Here is a 21,121-nt window from a genome sequence, read left to right on the forward strand (position 1 = left end):
TCCATGGCTTTACTTTTCAGAAATTCCAGTTACTCATGATCAACCATGTTTCCAAAATCTTAAATGAGTAAATGCAGAAGTAGACCATAACTTTTATTTGAGGTCCATTCTGTACAGCATGATGAGATCTTATGTCTTCCTACTTAACTCTTGCTTAGAATATGAGTCATCATTTTGACCAACATATCTATCCTATATGATATCTGCTATTTTGGTTATCAGATTGATGTATTTGGTTAGCAAACTATATTTTGGTATACTTATATTCAAATAACTTGTACAGTAAGTCAGTAGCCTTATGATGGTGCATCACAGTGCCTATGTCCTTCATGGTGTGTTATCTGAAATCATCCTAGGAAAAGTGAGGACAAGATAGTAAGGTATTTTGAGAGAGGTTGTGCTAAAAATTAATGGTAGATCTTCTGTGGTATTTAGTATCCTATGTTGTTTCTTTTTATTTTTGTTGTTCGTGGGTCTTGAACTTTGGGCTTGGGTGCCATCCCTTAGCTCTTTAGCTCAAGGCGAGAGCTCTACCACTGAGCCATAGTGCCACTTCTGGTTTTTTGGTTGTTAATTGGAAATAAGAGTCTCATGGACGTTCCTGCCGGGGCTGGCTTTGAATCCCCATCCTCAGATCTCAGCCTCCTGAGTAGCTAGAATTACACGTGTGAGCCACTGGCTCTCAGCTTGGTATTTGCTATTCTTAGTGATATAAATTTTAATATACTTTATTAAAGCTCATCTACATTGAAAACAATCCTTTTAAGAGACTATAAGTTAGCAGATGGAAATTATCCAGAAACTTAAACATTTAGGCCAGAGTATACTCAATAATACTGTTATTAAAATAAGTAATTGAAGGAGAAGAAATGTAGAATAGAGCAATTTTTATTTTAAGGTCACAACTCAGCTTTTTTTTTTTTTTTTACAATGTCCTCTTTAAGTCAGATAACATGGCTGCATACTATAAACCAGTAAAATTTTGTCTTCTCTTATGCAGGGTGGTTATTTTGGCCAGATCAGAAACACTAAAAAATCTTCTCAGAGATTAAAAGATGCCCTATTAGATCATGATCTTGCTCTTCCTCTTTGTTTGCTTATGGCTCAGCAAAGGAATGGGGTAATCTTTCAAGAGGGTGGAGAGAAACATTTGAAACTTGTTGGAAAACTATATGACCAGGTAAGTTAAAGTAGACTTTCTATTGATGTAGTTTTTAATCCTGATAAAAGGAAATGGAAAATGTGATATAATTTGAAGAAATACCACTTTTGCATACTATATGAGCATGGAACAGCTCTAATGTCAAAGACTGCCACCTTTTTCTGCATAAATTACAGTATTTAAAAATTGTTGGAGTGTTTTTGTACATAATCAAATTCCTTCAAATTCAGCTTGTTTATTTTCTTTTGTTCCTGATCTCCAGAAGTCTGTAATTTCTTTTTTAATAGGTTTTTATTGTAAAAATACTGTACAGAAAGATTACAGTTACATGAGTAAGATAATAAGTACATTTTCTATCAAGCATCATTATCCCCTCCTTTGTTTTTCCCCTACGATCCCTTTCCTCCCCAGCTCCCCAAATCCTCTCTCCCCCACCCCAAGTTGTAAAGTTCCCTTTTAACATAATGTCCTGTACATCTTATTGTTACAATGAGTCAACCTGTATCCTTATTTCAGCATTTTGTTATTTCCCTTTACCTCCCCAAATTAGAAAAATGTATATACAAGATGCAGGTCACTGATGTCAAATACAATGAAAACGGGTTATACCATGGGGGAAGAACATAAAAGAGAAACAAAAAAATCACAGTAAATTTTAAATACATTAAAAACAATAGCAAGAAAGAAAAAACACTTGTGTCCCTATCTTGGGGTTCATTTCTCTTAACATCATCTTATATGGTTATATGTACATAGCTTATTTTTTTTCAGATTTTTTATTGTGATTAAGTGGTTACATAATGTCCCAATTTTCACAGTATTGTGGGATAGTGAAGCTTAGTTAAAGTCACAAACACATTCTAACTTTCTTAGGACAAATTGTCTATCATGGTCTATAACATTTATGAGTTCTATGAGCTTTGCAATACAGTTATTTCTTCCACATTGGGTGATATGTACATTTCTTTTGTTTTACATAGCATCAGCTGGTCCCTCTTTCCTACTTGTTCCTTCCCTCCATCGCTGCCATTGAGTTGCTTAGTTCATTTTGGTCAATGTCCAGTGCAGTTGAAGAAATCTGTGTAATTTCAATCACAGTAGAGTAGCTGCTATTTTTTTCTTTATAATATGTGGCCACATCACAGATTTCAGTTCTCTGTCTTTCTCTCTCTCTCTGTCTCTCTCTCTGTGTACACACACATACACACCACACACACACACACTCTCTCTCTACATATATATATGTATATGTATATATTTATTTAGCCTGTCCTGGGGCTTGAACTCAGGATTTGGACACTGTCCCTGAGCTTCTTTTGCTCAAGCTTAGCACTCTACAGCTTGAGCCACAGCACCATTTCTGGCTTTTTCTGTTTATGTGGTATTGAGGAATTGAAGCCAGGGCTTCATGCATGCACTAGGCAAGCACTCTACCACTAAGCCACATTCTCAGCCCTCTTAATATTTATGAATATAGCCAGGCACTGGTGGCTCATACTGTAACCTTAGCAACTCAGAAGGCTGAGATCTGAGATGGGGATTCAAAGCCAGCCCAGACAGGAAAGTCCAAAAAAACACCAGGAAATGGAAAGTGATGCTGTGGCCCAAGTGGTAGAATGTTAGCCTTGAGCTGAAGAGCTGAAGGCCAACATCCAGGCCCAGAGTTCAAGCCCCACACCCAGCCCCCCCCCCCCCAAATATAATGTATTTGTGAATGTATTTTAAATTTTAATTTTCAAATCATAAATGACTTGATTTCTTTTTGTTTATTTTTTTTTCTTTCTACCATGATGCTTGAACTCAGGGCCTAGTCATTGTACCAGAGATCTTTTGCTTAGGGCAGAGCTCTACTACTTTTTTTTTTTTTTGCTGTTATCACTTTATTTGGAGTTATTAAAAAGGCTGCCAAGTTTTATTTCAGATTTCCTAGACAAAATTTCATTGTGGATAACACTGTGAATGAAAGAAAAAAAAAGCAAAACAGAAGTTATGTGTTATTACATACAAAGAAACCAAATACATAGCTACCAATGGGTTTAGCATATTTTGAGCCTTTAAAAACTCCTCAGTGGGCAAGCTCTACTACTTTGAACCATACTATACCCCTAGCTTTTTGGAGGTTATTAGAGATAAGAGTCTCAGGGACATTCTGGCTGGGCTGTCTTTGAACCACAATCCTCAGATCTCAGCCTCCTGGTTACTAGGATTACAGGCATGAGCCACACGTGCCCGGCTTGAATTCTTATTTATGCATATTTTTATATGTGATTTTAGGTAAATTTGTTCTAAAAGTGTTGAACAATATCTTGGAACCTAAGAGAATGAATTGGCTATTAAAGCATTGTATTAGTCAACCTATCAGGGCCTGTGTGTGTGTCTGTGTGGTGTCCTTGTCGTTGTTCCTATCCCTGTCTCTGTCTCTCCTGGTGCTTGAATTCAGTTCCTGGATGCTTCTCTGAGCTCTTTTGCTTTTTTTTTTTTTTTTTTTTTTGCTCAAGGCTAGTGCTCCACCACTGGATCCACAGCTCTACTTCTAGCCTTTTTTTGTGGCAGTTAATTGGAGATAAGAATCTCACAGACTTTTCTGCCCCAGCTGGCTTTGAGTCTTGTTCCTCAGATCTCAGCCTCCTGAGTAGCTAGGATTACAGGCATGAGCCCCTTTTTTATGATTATGTAATTATATTTGTGGTTTATCCTTCTAGATGCAAACTTTGGATTCCTTTTCTCCTCTTCATTTTTGAGACAGGGTCTCAAGAAAGCCTATGTAACACATGCTGAACCTGAATTTATGATTCTTTTGCCTCTGGCTTCCTAGTGTCGGTATTCGTTACCATGTATAGCTTTTGTTCATGTTCCCCCTCCTCGTTTTCTTGTTTAGTGTACAACATTAGACTTGTTTTACATTTTTTGGGGGGGTCTGGTTGTGGGGCCTGAACTCTGGGCCTGGGCGCTGTCCCTCAACTCTTCAGCTTAAGGCTAGCACTCTACTACTTGAGCCACATCGCCACTTCCAGCTTTTTTTTTTCTGCTTGTGTGGTGCTGAGGAATCAAACACGGCCTCAGGCATGCAAGGCAAGCGCTCTACCACTGAGCCACCTTCCCAGATCTTGTTTTACATTTTTAAAACTGTTAATTTCCTACCTAATAAATGTACATATTATGGGATATATTGTGATAATTCAGCATAGTATGCATATAATGTGTAACAATCAAATTTGCAAAAAGCATTTCCATCTCAATCATTTGTCATTTGTCTTGAGAAACTGAGTTTTTCTAGTTTTTGTAAAAAATACATAGAACATTGTTACTATAGTAGTTAACCATTATATGCTATGCAAAACTAGAGCTTATCCCTCCTATTTAACTGTATTTTGTTACTCATGTTCCATCATCTGCCCCACTTCTAGTAACTATTTACTATTCTACTTTCTATTTCTGCAAAGTCAAATATTTTAGCTTCCATATGAGTGGGAAGATGTGGTGAATGTCTTTTATGCCTTGCTTATTTTAATTATCACAATGTTCTCCAGTTTTGTGCTTGTTGTAAAAATGCAATTTGGATTATTATTTAAAATGTTACTTAATAACATCTTAATCATTTTTGCAGTATGTTTGTTAGAGTTGTACAATAGTAACTTATATGTATTTTTCTCTTATTTTTAAAATATAGTGTCATGATACCCTGGTACAGTTTGGTGGGTTTTTAGCATCAAATCTAAGCACAGAAGATTATATAAAGCGAGTGCCTTCAATTGATGTGCTCTGTAATGAATTTCATACACCCCATGATGCAGCATTTTTTCTGTCTAGGCCAATGTATGCACACCATATTTCGGTAAGTACAGTATCTTTGTTACAATTCAAGAATGCTTTCAAAAATGTTTCATTTGTTAATACATTTTCCTTTGGTAAAGATATAGATTGTCTTTTGGAGAGTTATTATTTTGTGTATATTCACTCTGAACAATATATAATGAAGATTTTTCCTTTTAAAAATAGATCTTACCAGTTCTGTAACTTTATTCTTATTGTCCTATCAATTAATATTTATCAAAATGTAGTTCTCAAATGTTGGTATGGATGAGAATCACTTAAGAAGCATCTTAAAAATTCAGTATTATCCTCTTGTTAAAAATTCTACTTCAGTAACTTAAGAAGAGTACCTTGGGACTTCTGGGCATTTTGGTTTTTGTTTTGGTTTTGTTTGTTAACAAGCACTAGATGATTTTGATGCCTGTGATTAAGGGTATGTCATTCAGGAAAGCTTTCTTGACGAGTGTCCTCTTTGTCTTAAGAATATTCCTCTCAGGTGGTTGACTACTGTTATTCATAATGCCTAGAAAGAATGTTTTAGCAACTCCTCCTCCCCTTAAAAAGTCTTGCTTTCTCTGTTGTTTTATCTTCTAGTAAGAGTATGTTTGTATTTGTTGCTTCTATCCACCTAAATAAAACCATTAAAAAAGTCTGCCCCAAAATGAACTTTTCAGTAGTGCCTATTGAAACTCAGGTAACCATATAGGAGAGGAGATAAACCGTGACTATTCATGAAACATACTTTGCCTATCCTCTTGAGGCAATGGTCAGTTCATTGAGGCCCAGCATGTTTTTCATTTTTCTTTTGTTTTGGATTCTGCCCCTTTGATTAATTTTTTTAAAAAAATTGTTTTAAAGTCTATAACTATACAGGGCTTTCACTTCAGATTTTTGAGAAAGTTTTGATCCTTTCCTTTCTTTGTTCCCAGTAAGGACATGGATTATATAGAGAGATTTGCAAAAAAGGTACTGAGAAGTTTGAGGTTCAGTTGAACATATTATCAACCATCAACAGTTGGTATTTACATACCAACAACTACAGTTTCCATTTCCTTCTACAATTAACTAATGTTAATTGATTTGATTACTTATGCTATATACTCTCAGGGGAAATGAATGTGATAAAAGAATAAGCCTTGTGTTTGCCTTTAGAATGTCAGTGTAGAGACTATATGCTATCTTTGTGTATTTATGTCATGGATTACTGACATACTCCAAGGTAGATGAGTCTCAGTTTATAGAAAGAAGGAAGACCTAATTGCTTCATCTCAGGATTCCCCCTTGCCCTGTACTATGCTGGAAAGTGTACATAGAAATCAACAGTAGTGAACTCTAGCAAATAAAATAGAGAAGGTCATTTGTGTCAATAACCACCTTTATTTCTAGTCTTTGTAAAATAGTATTTCTTTGTTTTTTAAGAGATACAAATCTAATGAAAGAAGTGACATTTCATTCTTAAAAGTTGAAGAAGGAAACACAGAAGTAATATAGAGGTAGTTATATAGCCTAGGTAGGGTTAAGTGTTTTATGCAAAGGCTCTTCTGGAAAGGGAATTCCCAGCAACCATGCACTGGATGAGCATTCAACCTGAGCTGATTTTGCTTCTTAGGTAAAATCTTCTCTTGAAGAGCCTTTGATGAGAAAGTAAAGTGTATGAGTACTAGAGGACGACTAGGTTCCTTCAATAACAAGCCACTTTGGGACTGATTCAACCAAAGACTTCTCAGACTTTGGGGCCAGCAATACCTTTTTGAACAGCAATCAGAAATACAGCACAAAGTTAATATTAGCTCTGTTCAGTAATGTCTTGTTCACCCAGGTAGCTGTTTGTGAGTCTCCCTTTGAGTTAATATGTGAACTTGAAGAACTAGGTAAATCAGCATTAGAGTAATAGTATAAGAAATCTGTCACGTCTGATTAAGCCTGATTCTCTAACTAGATTGGCGCTCAGACTCTGGCCTAGCAGAAGGCACTGATTCAGAACCACGGAAGTTGGGAGGATGGAGCTATCGTAGAATCCTTTCATATTTATAACTTAATTTTCACTTTTAATCATTGATACTTACCCTAAGAAATGAGCTTGAAAAATAAGCTTTCTATCTTCCAGTTGATATTCTAGATTTTTTCCAAAATTAGGTAACTAAACTGTTTTATGCAGATCGGTAGTTTCATAGTTATTTTGTTAGCTTAGCAGATGTAATTCTGCTTTCGTTCATAATAATTACCTTTGGTAAGATCTTTCTAAAGTTAAAATAGTGTTATTATTCAGTTGCTATTCTCTCAGGTCTTGGATGTAATGAACTCACTTTCTCATAACTAATGTTTTTTGTTGAATTGTCACCTCGGTAATTTCAGTAGTTATCAGCATGCTCTCTAACATGGGGATAACTGGAAATAAATTCTTCCCGTCCTATAACAATTTTAAGACTCTCTCAGGTCCTGCTTGAGATACCCTCTGTAATAAAGAGGACTTATTATGCTTTCAGTCCAGTGAGCCGGGGAGAAATGCGGCACTCAGAAAGGAAGGCAGCTGGACTGTAAGGAGCAGAGATTCTTATGTGAGTGCAGAACTGGAGCAGAACCTTTGACCTCTGACCATCAGTTTTGGGTGATATGTTTAACATAAATGGAATATTTAAGTGATTTTCTAACATAAAGTATCAGCGAGTTTTAGAATTTGTCTTAGATTTACCTTAACGATAATGCCTAACTCAAGTAAAATCTTCTCTGTGAGAGCTACTTTATCTTAAAGAGACTAAAGAACATGAGAAAATAGCAACAATTGTACAATGTATTTATTTTATACAACTTGACATAAGCTCTATGAACTAATATATAGTCAATCTCAATGTACTAACAGTTTTTTTATAAAAATAATTTACACTATGGCTTTCCTCTAATTGTGTCCCAAAATAAGATAAACCAGCCATACCAAAGACGCTATACAGTCAGTTCTCATACATATAAATTTCAATATACAATAGCTACTTAAAGAAAATTTTATTCGGTTTAAGAGTAATCCGCTAATCCTACTTTGCCTGGGAGTTTTCTAGTTTTAGCTCTGAAGTCTTGCTTCTAAGGAAAGCCCTGGCAGATCTGGACATTTGGTCACTGATAAATTAGTTTTATGGTGACTTTCTTGTAGCCCTTCTTAAGTGTTGAGCCAGCTTCTTAATTGACAAATTATAACTGCTAGTAGGGTCTCGTTAGTGTTTGCTATTTACATTGTGTACATCTTAATAATGTTAAAACCTTCTACTAGGTTCTTTTGAATATTTCAAAAGCAGGACTAGAGGTACTACATGTTCAATTCTTGTGATCAGTAAGAGGGAATAGAATGAAGGAAATTAGACAAGGGCACACATGCCCCTGTTTGCTTATTCAATAAATTAGTGCTGATAAAAATCAAAATAACTCCTAGACAGGGCATGAAACTAAAGACTGCAACAGTTATCTCAGGGTATCTTAATTCAGGGTCTGATGCTTGGTAGGGAAATACTCTACTATTTGTGTTATGACTTTAGCCCTTTTTACTTGATTTCAAGTTAAGAGTTTCACTAACTTTCCCCAGGCTATTCTCTGCCTCTCAAGTAGCTGGGATCATAGTTAATATCACCACACTGGGATGGGAATATAGGTTTTTATATTTTGAAAGTCAAAGCTATAAATTGTGTTGCCTGTGTGTATGTATGTATGTATGTATGTTTTTACTTTTTTTAATCTCCAGTCAAAGTATGATGAACTTAAAAAATCAGAAAAGGGAAATAAACAGCAACATAAAGTTCATAAGTACATTTCATCATGTGAGATGGTGATGGCTCCTGTCCATGAAGCAGTGGTCTCCATACATGTTGCCAAAGTCTGGGATGACATCAGCCCTCAGTTCTATGCCACATTCTGGTCATTGACGATGTATGATCTTGCGGTTCCACATTCCAGCTATGAACGTGAAGTCAATAAACTTAAAGTCCAGATGAAAGCAATTGATGACAATCAGGAAATGGTAGGTTTTCATCCTGACAGAGCATGTATAATAAGTATTATATTCAGTGTTATACATATTTTGAAATTGCTTTAAGATTTTATTTTTTTGGGTCTGGTCATGGGGCCTGAACTCTGGGCCTGGGCGCTGTCTCTCAGCTCTTCAGCTCAAGGCTAGCGCTCTACCATTTGAACCACAGTGCCAATTCCGGCTTTTTTCTTTTTGCTTATGTGGTGCTGAGGAATTGAACCCAGGGCCTCATGCATGCAAGGCAAGCGCTCTACCACTGAGCCACCTTCCCAGCCCTAATTTAAGATTTTTGATGCTGTGATCTAGGGGCTATATAATATTTTAGGTGGCTTTAATAGTACCTTCTCAATGAGGATGGTGAGTGCATGGAATTACTTGAGTTTACCTTTCCAATGAAGACTACTGATACTTAAGTGATCTGTGTGATTCAATTGTAAGAGCAGTAGGAATTTCCATAAAAGGGAACATTTTAGAAAACTTTCTTTAGCCAGGCACTGTTGGATTACACTTGTAATCCTCGCTACTCAGGAGGTTGAGATCTGAGGATTGCAATTCAAAGCCAGGCTGGACAAGAAAGTCTGTGAGGCTCTTATTTCCAATTACTTACCAGAAAACCAGAAATGGAGCTGTGGCTAAAAGTGATAGAGATCTAGCCTTACGCAAAAAAGCTCAGGGGTAGTGCCTAGGCCCTGAGATCAAGTCCCACCACCGACAAAAACAAAACAAAACAAAAACACTTTCAAGGAAAACTGTGAGTAGAGTGGCAGGTTTTGTTTTTGTTTTTGTTTTTTTTTTTGCTGGTCATGTGGCCTGGACTCAGGGCCTGGGTGCTGTCCCTCAGCTCTTCAGCTCCAGGCTAGCACTCAACCACTTGAGGCACAGCGCCACTTCCGGCTTTTTTTTCTTTTTGCTTATGTGGTACTGAGGAATCGAACCCAGGGCCTCAGGCATGCAAGGCAAGCACTCTACCACTGAGCTACCTTCCCAGCCCCGAGTGGCAGGTTTTGAAGGTAAAGTAGGTTTCAAAATATGGAGAAAAAGTTGAAGCCAGTTTAGAGTTCCAGCAAAGCCAGAAACTGGTGTGATGTTTAAAAAGACTACTTTTACTTTGCTGAATGGGCTTAGTAGTAAATTTGATTGTTAGGATGATATCAGATTATATTCTGCACTGAATTTGCAAATTTTTTCTTTGTGCTGGCTGGTATAAGGATTTAAACACAGGGCTTTACATTATTTCTTGGCTTTTTTTGCTCAAGATGCTCTACCACTCGAGCCACACCTCCAATCCTAGGACACTGAATGTCAGGTAGAAAAGTTGACCTGATAATATTGAGGTGTCAGACATCTGAACAGGAAAGTAATGATAGTAAAAAATGACACTTTTAAAAAGATTGTTTATGATATTAATGTGAAAGATGCTTTTGATAAGCTACAGACCAGCTAGGTGGCTTTGTGGCCATTCATTGTGAGGTACTGAGAGAATAAATTATGGTGGAGGTAGTAGGAACACATAAGACAACAGGTAGGATATAGGAATGAAGGAGAAGGAAGAATCAAAGGTGACTTCATGTATGTTTCAGGTGTATATTACCAATGTTATAAAGATTGCCTAGGAATGTAGCCTGTTTTGAGGATGTTTGAAGGTTGTGTAACCCTCTTTTTGATACGTTGAAGATAGGCATGTTATTCATTTTGAAATAAGTTATATAGTATCAGTATTTATCTCTTTAAAAATTATTTTAATTATCAGTAGAGACATGTGCATATTGTTAGAAGCTAACTTAACTGTATTTTTATAGCCTCCAAATAAAAAGAAAAAAGAGAAGGAACGTTGTACTGCCCTTCAAGATAAGCTTCTTGAAGAAGAAAAGAAACAAATGGAACATGTGCAGAGAGTTTTACAGAGACTGAAATTGGAAAAGGACAATTGGCTCTTAGCAAGTAAGTTAATGGCATTGTTACATATTTATTTATTTATTTGGTGCAGGTCCTGGGGCTTGAACTCAGGGCCTGGGTGCTGACCCTGAGCTTCTTTTGTTCAAAGTTAGAGCTCTACCACCTGTTTTGGTCGTTTAGTGGTAAGAGTCTCATACTTTCCTACCTGGGCTGGCTTTGAACCTCAATTCCCAGATCTCAGCCTCCTGAGTAGCTAGAATTATACATATGAGCCACATATGCCTGATGAAACTGTTACATTCTTCTGTTATTAGATTGCAAAAATAAACCTTTATAACTTTGAAGGTGTTGAATTCTCTTAGGTTTCTATTTCAGTTCTGTTTACTATGCAGTTCTTTTTTTTTATTGGTTTAACATTTATACAGAATCCTGTTCTTAGTTATTTATTAATATAGAATCAACTTCACATGTTTACTGAAGGAACTGATGATTTGTTTTTTTGGTGAAATTAACTTCTTTCTATAATAGTGGCAGCTTATCATTCAACTTTTCTGTATAAAATCATACTTCTGGGGGAAATTGTAGATAGGAAATACAGTTTTATCCCAAGCATGACCTTTTGGTTACAAACTACAAATAGCTTGTGGTTTTATAGCATTCTTACACTACAGTTAGTATGTTGTTATGTTTAGTGGCCTTGAGGCCTTGAGGAAGAAGTTTTACCACTTAATATATTCTTCCTTTATTTTTAGAATCTACCAAAAATGAGACCATCACAAAATTTCTACAGCTGTGTATATTTCCTCGATGTATTTTTTCAGCAATTGATGCTGTTTACTGTGCTCGTTTTGTTGAATTGGTACATGAACAGAAAACTCCAAATTTTTCCACACTTCTTTGCTATGATCGAGTAAGTTCTTTTTATTGCAACCTTTCACAAAAAGTCTCACACAAAGAAAACTGAACATTATAATTAAAGAGGTATTGTGTGGGTGGTTTAAAGCATGAATTTAAGAGCCAAATTCCTGAAAGTAGAATCTTAGCTTTGCTACTCTTTAGCTATTTTGGTCTTTGGCAAGTTATTTAACCTCGCTGTGCCTCAGTTTTCTTATCTGCAAAATGAGACCTGCTTTGCTTTGTTAGATTGTTGGGAGGATTAACTGAATCACTATATAGTAAAGGATATTTGAATAGTGTCTGATAATGTAACAGGCACTAAAGGTTCAGCTATTAACTAGCATTTGAGTTTACCTGTTGTGTCATCATAGCTAGGACCTTATTTATAACCATTAGTCTTTAAAATGAGATGAAACACTATGCCTCCCCTCTCTTCCTCCTTGCAAAACCCCCCCCCCAAAACACAACCAAAACTTGACACCTTCACACATACATAAAAACAGGAAAGCTTTTTTTTTTTGTGTGTGTGTCCATTGTAGGGCTTGAACTCTGGGCCTGGGCTCTGTCCCTCAGCTCTTCTGCTCAAGGCAAGTGTTCTGCCACTTGAGCCACAGGCTACTTCCGGTTTTCTGGTGGTTTATTGGAGATTAAAGTTTCACAGGCTTTTCCTGCCTGGGCTGGCTTTGAACCGCCATCCCCAGATCTCAGCCTCCTGATTAGCTAGGATTACAGGCATATGCCATCAGCGCCCCGACAGGAAAGCTTTTGAATGTGGTCATATTCACAAATTTTTGCATCTGGTTTTTAAAAAAATGCCTATTTTGCGCTTTAGAAGTATTATGTGTATTATCTCACCTGTTTATTTCTAATGCCAGCTTTGCCTTTGCTTACTCTCCACTCAATCCTATTCATGCATGGCTTACTGTTTCAGATGTTCTTATGTCATAATAGTAGTGATGGCTTTTTCTTCTGTCATATTATCAATAAGCTCCCTTTAAAAGTTCTGTTTTTGCTTGCTTAATGAATGTTATTTTTCCACAAGTCTCTTCAAAAGCTGGAAAATATGAATATAAAAGGAGAAAATTAATTTAAATTTCCTTGTTTATCATTATTTGTCATAATCTTGCAATGTGTTCAGCTGGTTTTGATCTTGACTCTTTTCAAATTCTCTTTCTCTAGGTTTTCTCTGACATAATTTACACAGTTGCCAGCTGTACTGAAAATGAAGCTAGTCGATATGGGAGATTTCTTTGTTGTATGTTAGAGACTGTGACCAGGTGGCATAGTGATCGAGCCACATATGAAAAGGTATATGATTGACTAAATACCTTTATATTTTACCTATATATTGCTTCCTGTAATCTCTAGATGGCTCGTGTGTGTATACGTGCCCAGGTGTGTGTGTGTGTGTGTACACTGGTCCTTGGCCTTGAACTTAGTGCCTGGTTGCTGTCCCTGAGCTTTTTTGCTTAAGACTAGTACTCTACAGCTCCACTTCTGGCTTTTTGGTGGTTAATTGTAGGTAAGAATCTCTAGGCTTTTCTGCCAGGACTAACTTTGAACTATGATCCTCAGATCTTAGCTCCCTGAATAGTTAGCATTACAGACATTAGCCACTGGTGCTTGACTTGGTGGGTTTGTTTGTTTCTTTCTTTTTTATGTTTTTTTTAAAAATTATTATGGGGCTTGAATTTGGTGCTGTCCCTGAGCTTTTCTCAAGACTGGTGCTCTACTACTTTGAACCACAGCTCCACTTTTAGTTTTCTAGTGGTAAAATGGAGATAATAGTTTCATGGACTTTACTGCCCAGGCTGGCATTGAATCATGATCCTCAGATCTCAGCCTTCTGAGTAACTAGGCCTGAACCACCAATTCCTAGTAGATCATTTTAAAAAGGGAAGCTGAATTTAATATTAATTTGTAAAATGATGGTTAAAAGTACAATTGGAACATTATTTAAAAAAGGTAACTTGGGGCTGGGAAGGTGGCTCAGTGGTAGAATACTTGCCTTGCATGCATGAGGCCCAGGGTTCGATTCCTCAGCACCACATAAGCAGAAAAAAAAAGCCTGAAGTGGCACTGTGGCTCAAGTAGTAGAGTGCTAGCCTTGAGCTGAAGAACTGAGGGGCAGCGCTCAGGCCCAGAGTTCAGGTCCCACGACTGACAGAAAAAAAATTTTTTTTAATGGTAACTTTAATTCTATTTCAAATTGACATTTTTAGTACCATTAAGTAAGATGAAACTAATTGAGAAGGCTACCTATCCAAATACACATATTTTTATGTGGAATTATTAATCTAGTCTACTTAAGTTTCAGCTTTGGGTATTTTGTAGAGCATAACATGATTTTTAAAAGTGACAACCTTTCTTAGGAATGTGGAAACTATCCAGGATTTCTTACTATATTACGGGCGACTGGATTTGATGGTGGAAATAAAGCTGATCAATTAGATTATGAAAATTTTCGACATGTTGTTCATAAGTGGCATTATAAGCTAACCAAGGTAAAAAATACATTTTTTGTGAGTAATAATTTTCTTATCCTCCTTGTATTTTTATAATAATGCCTCATACAATGTTTGTTGTAGGCATCGGTGCATTGCCTTGAAACAGGCGAATATACTCATATCAGGAATATCTTGATTGTGCTAACAAAAATACTTCCTTGGTACCCAAAAGTTTTGAATCTGGGTCAGGCTTTGGAAAGAAGAGTACATAAAATCTGCCAAGAAGAAAAAGAGAAGAGGCCAGATCTATATGCATTGGCAATGGGGTAACAAAATTATACTTTAAATGTGATTTGTGGGATTAGATTACAAAGGATTCTGAGGACCTTATGTTTCACAGTGTTGAAGTTTATTTTCTTCCTTGTACTTCAGGAGATTATGAGAGATTATTTTCCCACAGGCTGGTGAGAGTTGTCACTTCTGATGATCAACTTCCGGTCTATACTAGATGACAGTGTCAAAAGACACATGTAATATGTCTCAAATGGGAGGAAATGTAATTTTTAGCATTATACTTGGATTTTGAGATCTTCAAGAGCAAAAAGTTGAAAGTCATCTTAGTTTAAAAATTAGTTTGAAATTTTTATGTAAGAAATTAGTATTCTTTATAAAGATCCTCACTGAACATTAATATTTTTTGTTTCTGAAGTAATTAATAGAATGAGTAACTTGCTAATTTTATTCTTTTGAATCCCATGTTTGTACTGTTTGATTTGTGTTTTGTATATTTAAACACTTTGTGCGACTTTCAGCTACTCTGGGCAGTTGAAAAGTAAAAAGTCATACATGATACCTGAAAATGAGTTTCATCACAAAGACCCTCCTCCGAGGAATGCTGTTGCCAGTGTACAAAATGGCCCTAGTGGTGGGCCTTCTTCATCATCCCTAGGAAGTGCATCTAAATCGGATGAAAGCAGTACTGAGGAGACTGGTATGCTTATTTGTAGATACTTGTAAATAATACATTGGAATATTTTGTATCACATCATGAATGCAATGCTGGCCTCTATTAATTTTTTTACTCCCTAGGTAGGAACATGTAACTGTTCAGTAATTAAATTGATGATTCTTTCTAATTATCCTTTAATCATTTTGCTGTGAAATTGTAGTTTATTTATATTTGGGGTCTTATTAAAGAAAGCCTTACTTTTATTTCAGATAAATCAAGGGAGAGATCTCAGTGTGGTGTGAAAGCTATTAATAAAGCTTCTAGTGCCACACCAAAAGGGAATTCAAGCAATGGAAATAGTGGCTCTAACAGGTAAGAGAATACTGTACCATATGTGTCCTAAATTCTTATCTGATGGGCATCACTAACCATAAATAGAAGGGAGGTGGTAGTTGATCAGTATTAAAATCATGTTTCTTAGGCTTTAAAATTTTGTGTGTATCCCTGTGTGGATATGTACTTGTTAGCATCCTAATTTCATTTCACATAATTATGTTCTGTTTAATAGTCTTGTTTTCCTTTGGTGGATGTTCAAAGGTATGTAGGTGGTTAAGGTAAAAAAAAATATTATACAGTGAGTGAATGGTGTAGGCAGTTTAAACTAGGGTAGAGAGCAGAATTTTTTTTTTTATTAATTCTCTCAAGCTGAGGAACCTATTTCCTGATAGTAGCATCCTTAGTTGGTTTGTGGGATAGATTTTTGATTGTTAATTTGTTATCCACAAAGGATATGATGGTATGTAAGAAGAACCTAATAGTTTTTTTTTTGGGTCCGGTTGTGGGGCCTGAACTCTGGGCCTGGGCACTGTCTCTCAGCTCTTCAGCTCAAGGCTAGCGCTCTACCACTTGAGCCACAGCGCCACTTCCAGCATTTTTTCTTTTTGCTTATGTGGTGCTGGGGAATCAAACTCAGGGCCTCATGCATGCAAGGCAAGCGCTCTACCTTTCCAGCCCCCTAACAGTTATTTTAATATTAATCATTTTCTTAATCTGCTACTCATGAGTTCTTATTTATTGATAAGGAAATATTTCTGTTTTACTTACTTTTGATACTATCATTTGCTTTTTTATCATTAAGAAACTTTAAAATTTTTGTCATGGAATATATTTTATGGTTATTTGAATAAATGATAAAAATCTAATGTTTATATTCTTAAGCAGCAAAGCTGTTAAAGAAAATGACAAAGAAAAAGGGAAAGAGAAAGAAAAAGAAAAAAAAGAAAAGACTCCAGCTACTACTCCAGAGGCCAGGGTACTTGGTAAAGATGGTAAAGAAAAACCAAAAGAAGAGCGGCCCAATAAAGATGAAAAAGCAAGAGAGACCAAGGAAAGAACACCTAAGTCTGACAAAGACAAAGAAAAATTCAAGAAGGAAGAAAAATCTAAAGAAGAGAAATTCAAGACAACTATCCCCAGCACAGAATCAAAATCTACTCAAGAAAGGGAACGAGAGAAGGAGCCATCCAGAGAAAGAGATGTAACAAAGGAAATGAAATCAAAGGAAAATGTTAAAGGAGGAGAAAAAACACCAGTTTCTGGGTCCTTGAAGTCGCCTGTTCCCCGATCAGATAATGCAGAGCCTGAAAGGGGTAAGTGTGTTTTTTCTTGTTCATTTACCCTCTGTTATATTCTTTTCTCCTCACTTTGAGAAGTTTTCTAGAGATTTTGCTAGGGAAATGAATACTTGTTCTTAAAAAATTGCTCATTTTAAGCTGGGTGCCAGTGGCTGACACTTATAATCCTAGCTACTCAGGAGGCTGAGATCTGAAGACCTTATTTCAAAGTCAGCCAGGGGAGGAAAGTCCATGAGACTCTTATTTCCAGCTAACTACCAAAAAGCCACAAGTGGAGGTTTGTGATTCGAGTGGTAAGAGTGCCAGCCTTGAGGAAAAAAAACCTAAGGGACAGAGCCTAGGCCCTGAGTTCAAGCCCAAGGACCAACACCAAAAAATTGAAAAAAAAAAAAGTTGTACAGGTGCGGGGGGAGGATGGGAAGGGACGGGAAGGGGAAACAAAGGAGAAGGCTACAATGCTTGATAAGAAATGTACTCATTATCTTGCCCAGGTAATTGTAACCCCTCCACTGTACAGTATTTTCACAATAAAAAAAAAGAGAAAAAGAAGTTGTACATTTTGAAAGTGTTCAGAAAGACTGAAAATATATATTATTGTTTCTTTTTGTCTGAACAGAACAGAAACGCCGCAAAATTGATACCCATCCTTCTCCATCACATTCCTCCACAGTAAAGGTTAGTATAGCCTGAAGAAGGCAGCATCTTTATTAGGCTCTCGTGTTTGGAATACCAGTGTCCTGACTTCCTTCAAGTCTTGTGCCAAGTATTCACTGAAGCCACTGAAAATTTTATATATCATTAGAAATGAATGTTTTTCTGTATTGGTGGACTGATATTTTTCCCATTGAGTATTTTTATTATAAAAATGTTAAAACTTCAAGGACCTAGCACTAATTTTCTAATGTATCAAAGTGCAAGAGAAATTTTACCCAGAAGTGCCTCACTGCTTTACGCAGTTTTTTTGGAGTGCAATGGTAGCAACAGCAAAAGAATATTTTCAGCAGAACGAAGCTATTTTTCGGCATAAATATCGAAGAATGTGTATTACTGAAGACTTCCTGGATGATTACAGGATTACACAAGATACCTCTGAATTCATCAAGCTTCTTGATGAGCATCATACCGATGTGCCTTCTAAGAAGGAGTCTTGAAAGGAGTTCCATTTTAAAGTCTCCTTGGTGATCAGTTCTCCTGTAGTTGTGTATATTCAGTGAGCATGCAGCTTCAGTTGTTTCTTCCCTTGGAGGTTTGTTTATACCCATTGGGTTCCCACCAAGTTGAACCTTGCGTTACGATAAAAGCAGATGTGGCATCCAATCCTACCACCCAGCAAAGAGAAACCGCAGGCATTCAACTGCAGCACAAAATCGTGGGTGTAGCCTTCTTGAAGACTCAGGGTAGCCATTCCTTGCTCCATATTTAATTTTAATTCTAAAGTCATCTAATTTCATGGAATCTTTGAATTTGCAGTACGTTGAACTTTTGAAACTGTAAGTTACTAATTCTTCATCAAGAACACTGTGGTGGAATACCATAGTTGATTTGTTTTTCTTCTTTTCTCTTTTCATTTTGATTTTTTTTTTCTTGTTGGAGGTACGAAATTCACCAATCATAGGAACTTTACAAGAAAATTATTTCTCTTTTATACAGTATATGTTTTGTTTTCTTATAATACAATGCCACTGAGTTATATTTAGAATGAAAATACATGTTTATTTTAGAGTTAAAAGTAAAGTAAAATTTAAAACCTTCCAATTAAACGATAAGTGTGATAACATAACAGTATTGTTCTTCAGCTGTGACCTCCACTATTTAAATCTTTTTGTGGAGAAAAATATTTTGCTTTCTTAAGCTTTTAAAATTACATTAAGCATGAAATATGAAAAATGTGGCATTGACCTTTATTTTTAACTTTCGGTCAGAAAGTGTAAAATTTTTCTTTCATACATAGAGTACATCTAATTTACTTTTTTTTAAACCATTACTATTCCATTACATAATTTTGTTTTTGTTTTATTGTTGGTGTCCATATTACTAATGATATTATGGAATTTATCTTCACAAGGAATAGCCGGTTTATTTCCAGGTCACAACTGTACTTCCCAAAGTTCCTCTGGGTTCTGAGAACTATGCCAGCTCACCTGTCATCTCCATTCATTTTCTACAGGACAGTCTCATCGAACTCAAGGAGTCTTCATCAAAGGTTTGAGTCTTTTAAAAATGCCTAAGTAAACAAACAACCCCTCCTTTTGTTTTGTAGATGACCCTTCCCTAGTAAATTCAGTAAGCTAGGATTACTTGGAAAGAAGTATTGTGATTAGAATAACCTTCATAAGTTCCTATTGCAAACTAAAAGAACAGATGGCAGTGATCTCTTTTAGAGAGATTGTTATAAAATACATGTGATGTGGCAACATTTCTATAATCTATATTTGTTGAGTGTATAACACATTCTCCTTTGTGCTTCAGAATCTGGTATTAAGCTTAAGATTTGGGGCAGAAGAAGTTACTGGTTTGTTCAGGTGGAGTAAGCTGCTTTAATTTTACAAACAAACCTGGCAAATTTGCTTTGTGAAATTAAGGAAGGACTATTTTCTGGCTGTTCTTAGATATCCCAAAGGACCAAGAAAGTTATTTGCTGCATTCACATAACTTTTAGAAATGAAGTACTATTGTAGTCTACAAAATTCTTTATATCTCCTTCTGCTGAGTTTTCTTTTTGGTAGTTGTAGCATAATTTCAGCAAGTATAGTAAATGTAATTATGCCTCTTGAAGGGAGCAATCAAATTGGTAGTTGTGTTTATAGTTTAATATTAATTTTGACCTGTTTTCCTTTACTGGTTATTCAACTAAAAATAGTATGCAGTTTATGTATCTAATTACAAAGTTCATTTTAGTATTATAGTTAAAATGCTGTTGTTAGTTTTATTTTGTTTTTATTATAAAATTTGTGCTCTCCTTTGACTTCGTACATTGTCTCCTATTTTTCTCTAAGTATGATTCTTTATTGATGGACCAAATGGAATTTTGAAACAGCCACTCAGTGTTACTGCTTTTAGATCTATAACTTTCTAGGGAAGTGTCTGTGATTTTGGGCAAATCAGCACTGATTTTTTTTAGATATAATGCAAGTTTTATTGGGGAACATGATTAAAGTGGGGGTGAATGATATAGCTCAGTGGATGGAGTAAGCACTGATTTTTAACAGTTTAGATTAGCCAATGTGCCTGTGCCCTAAAACTATAGCACTGTTTTTTGAGTATGTATTAATTAAAGAGTGTCAGCCATATTATGTGTGCTTTGTTTTAGAGTAAAATATTTTATTGGCTACATGAAATATTGTAGTGTAGTTGGTCTTCATAACCATTTGGAATTGTATTTGTTAGTCATAACCATTAATGGCTTATATGGGCTATTTTATTCATGGACTAAAAGTCTTAATTTGTGAGTATTTCTGAAACACACTTTAAGTAGCTTAAAACAGGCTACTAAAATTAACTGTATTTTCTTAAATTTGATGATGATTACATTTCTTCACTTTTTATAAGTCTTCTGAATAGGAACATTGTATGAGATAATGTATATTCATCTTATGTCATGTTCATAACAGATGTAAAGTTAAATAGGGCAGATGGTAGTGTGTTTTTGATAAATGAAAGATAAAAAGTTCTTCAGCCTTTCCTGATTGCATATAACTTGTTAATACCACATGTAAAGGAAAGTTTAGGTTCATCAGGTATTAGCAACAGTAGAAGAAAGGGTTCCTAGCTCTGATGATGGGTTTATCTCCTTCCTTCCCTCCTCTCCTCTCCTCTCTTCTCTCTCCCTTCTTCTTTCTTCTCTGGACCTGGATACTGTCCTTGAACCTCTTTGTGCTCAAGGCTAGTGCTCTACCACTGAGCCACAGCTCCACTTCTGGTTTTTGAGTGGTTAATTTGAGATAAAAATGCTGTGGGGACTTTTCTGTCCCAGCTGGATTTGGACTATGATCCTCAGCTCTTAGCCTCCTGAGTAGCTAGAATTATAGGTTGAGCCACTCCCAGCTGTTCTTGAGCTTCTGTGTTCAAGGCTAGCACTCTAACACTTGAGCCACCGGTCCACTTCTGGCTTTTTGTGGTTAATTGGAAATGAGAGTATCCTAATCCTCAGATCTCAGCCTTCTTGAGTAGCTAGGATTATGCTGTGAGTCCAGTGTCTGGATTATCTTTTATTTATTTATTTATTCAGACCCTGAGTCCTGTCCCTGAACTATTTTGCTCAAGGCTAATGTTTTACCACTTTGAGCCACAGCGCCACTTCTGGTTTTCAGG

General features: G+C 36.2%; 1 protein-coding gene across 5 annotated transcripts in view; it reads left to right on the forward strand.

Annotated features, from left to right (window-relative positions):
* Thoc2 (THO complex subunit 2) overlaps positions 1–21,121 on the forward strand; it is a 121,797-nt gene that overhangs the window by 77,780 nt on the left and 22,896 nt on the right. For 2 of the 5 annotated variants that reach the window (XM_070039779.1, XM_070039781.1), the window contains exons 21-34: positions 1,001–1,180; positions 4,833–4,997; positions 7,462–7,533; positions 8,703–8,978; positions 10,787–10,928; positions 11,636–11,793; positions 12,960–13,088; positions 14,153–14,284; positions 14,369–14,553; positions 15,040–15,218; positions 15,446–15,548; positions 16,395–16,825; positions 17,427–17,485; positions 18,978–19,013. In XM_070039779.1, the coding sequence (XP_069895880.1) occupies positions 1,001–1,180; positions 4,833–4,997; positions 7,462–7,533; positions 8,703–8,978; positions 10,787–10,928; positions 11,636–11,793; positions 12,960–13,088; positions 14,153–14,284; positions 14,369–14,553; positions 15,040–15,218; positions 15,446–15,548; positions 16,395–16,825; positions 17,427–17,485; positions 18,978–19,013 (2,247 nt within the window). The remainder of the gene's footprint in view (positions 1–1,000; positions 1,181–4,832; positions 4,998–7,461; positions 7,534–8,702; positions 8,979–10,786; positions 10,929–11,635; positions 11,794–12,959; positions 13,089–14,152; positions 14,285–14,368; positions 14,554–15,039; positions 15,219–15,445; positions 15,549–16,394; positions 16,826–17,426; positions 17,486–18,977; positions 19,014–21,121) is intronic. The other 3 variants (XM_070039780.1, XM_070039782.1, XM_070039783.1) reach the window with 3 other exon arrangements.

This window comes from Dipodomys merriami, unplaced genomic scaffold, assembly GCF_024711535.1.
Source record: "Dipodomys merriami isolate MVZ:Mamm:240054 unplaced genomic scaffold, mDipMer1.0.p SCAF_3, whole genome shotgun sequence".
In the NCBI taxonomy this organism is placed as follows: Eukaryota; Metazoa; Chordata; class Mammalia; order Rodentia; family Heteromyidae; genus Dipodomys; species Dipodomys merriami.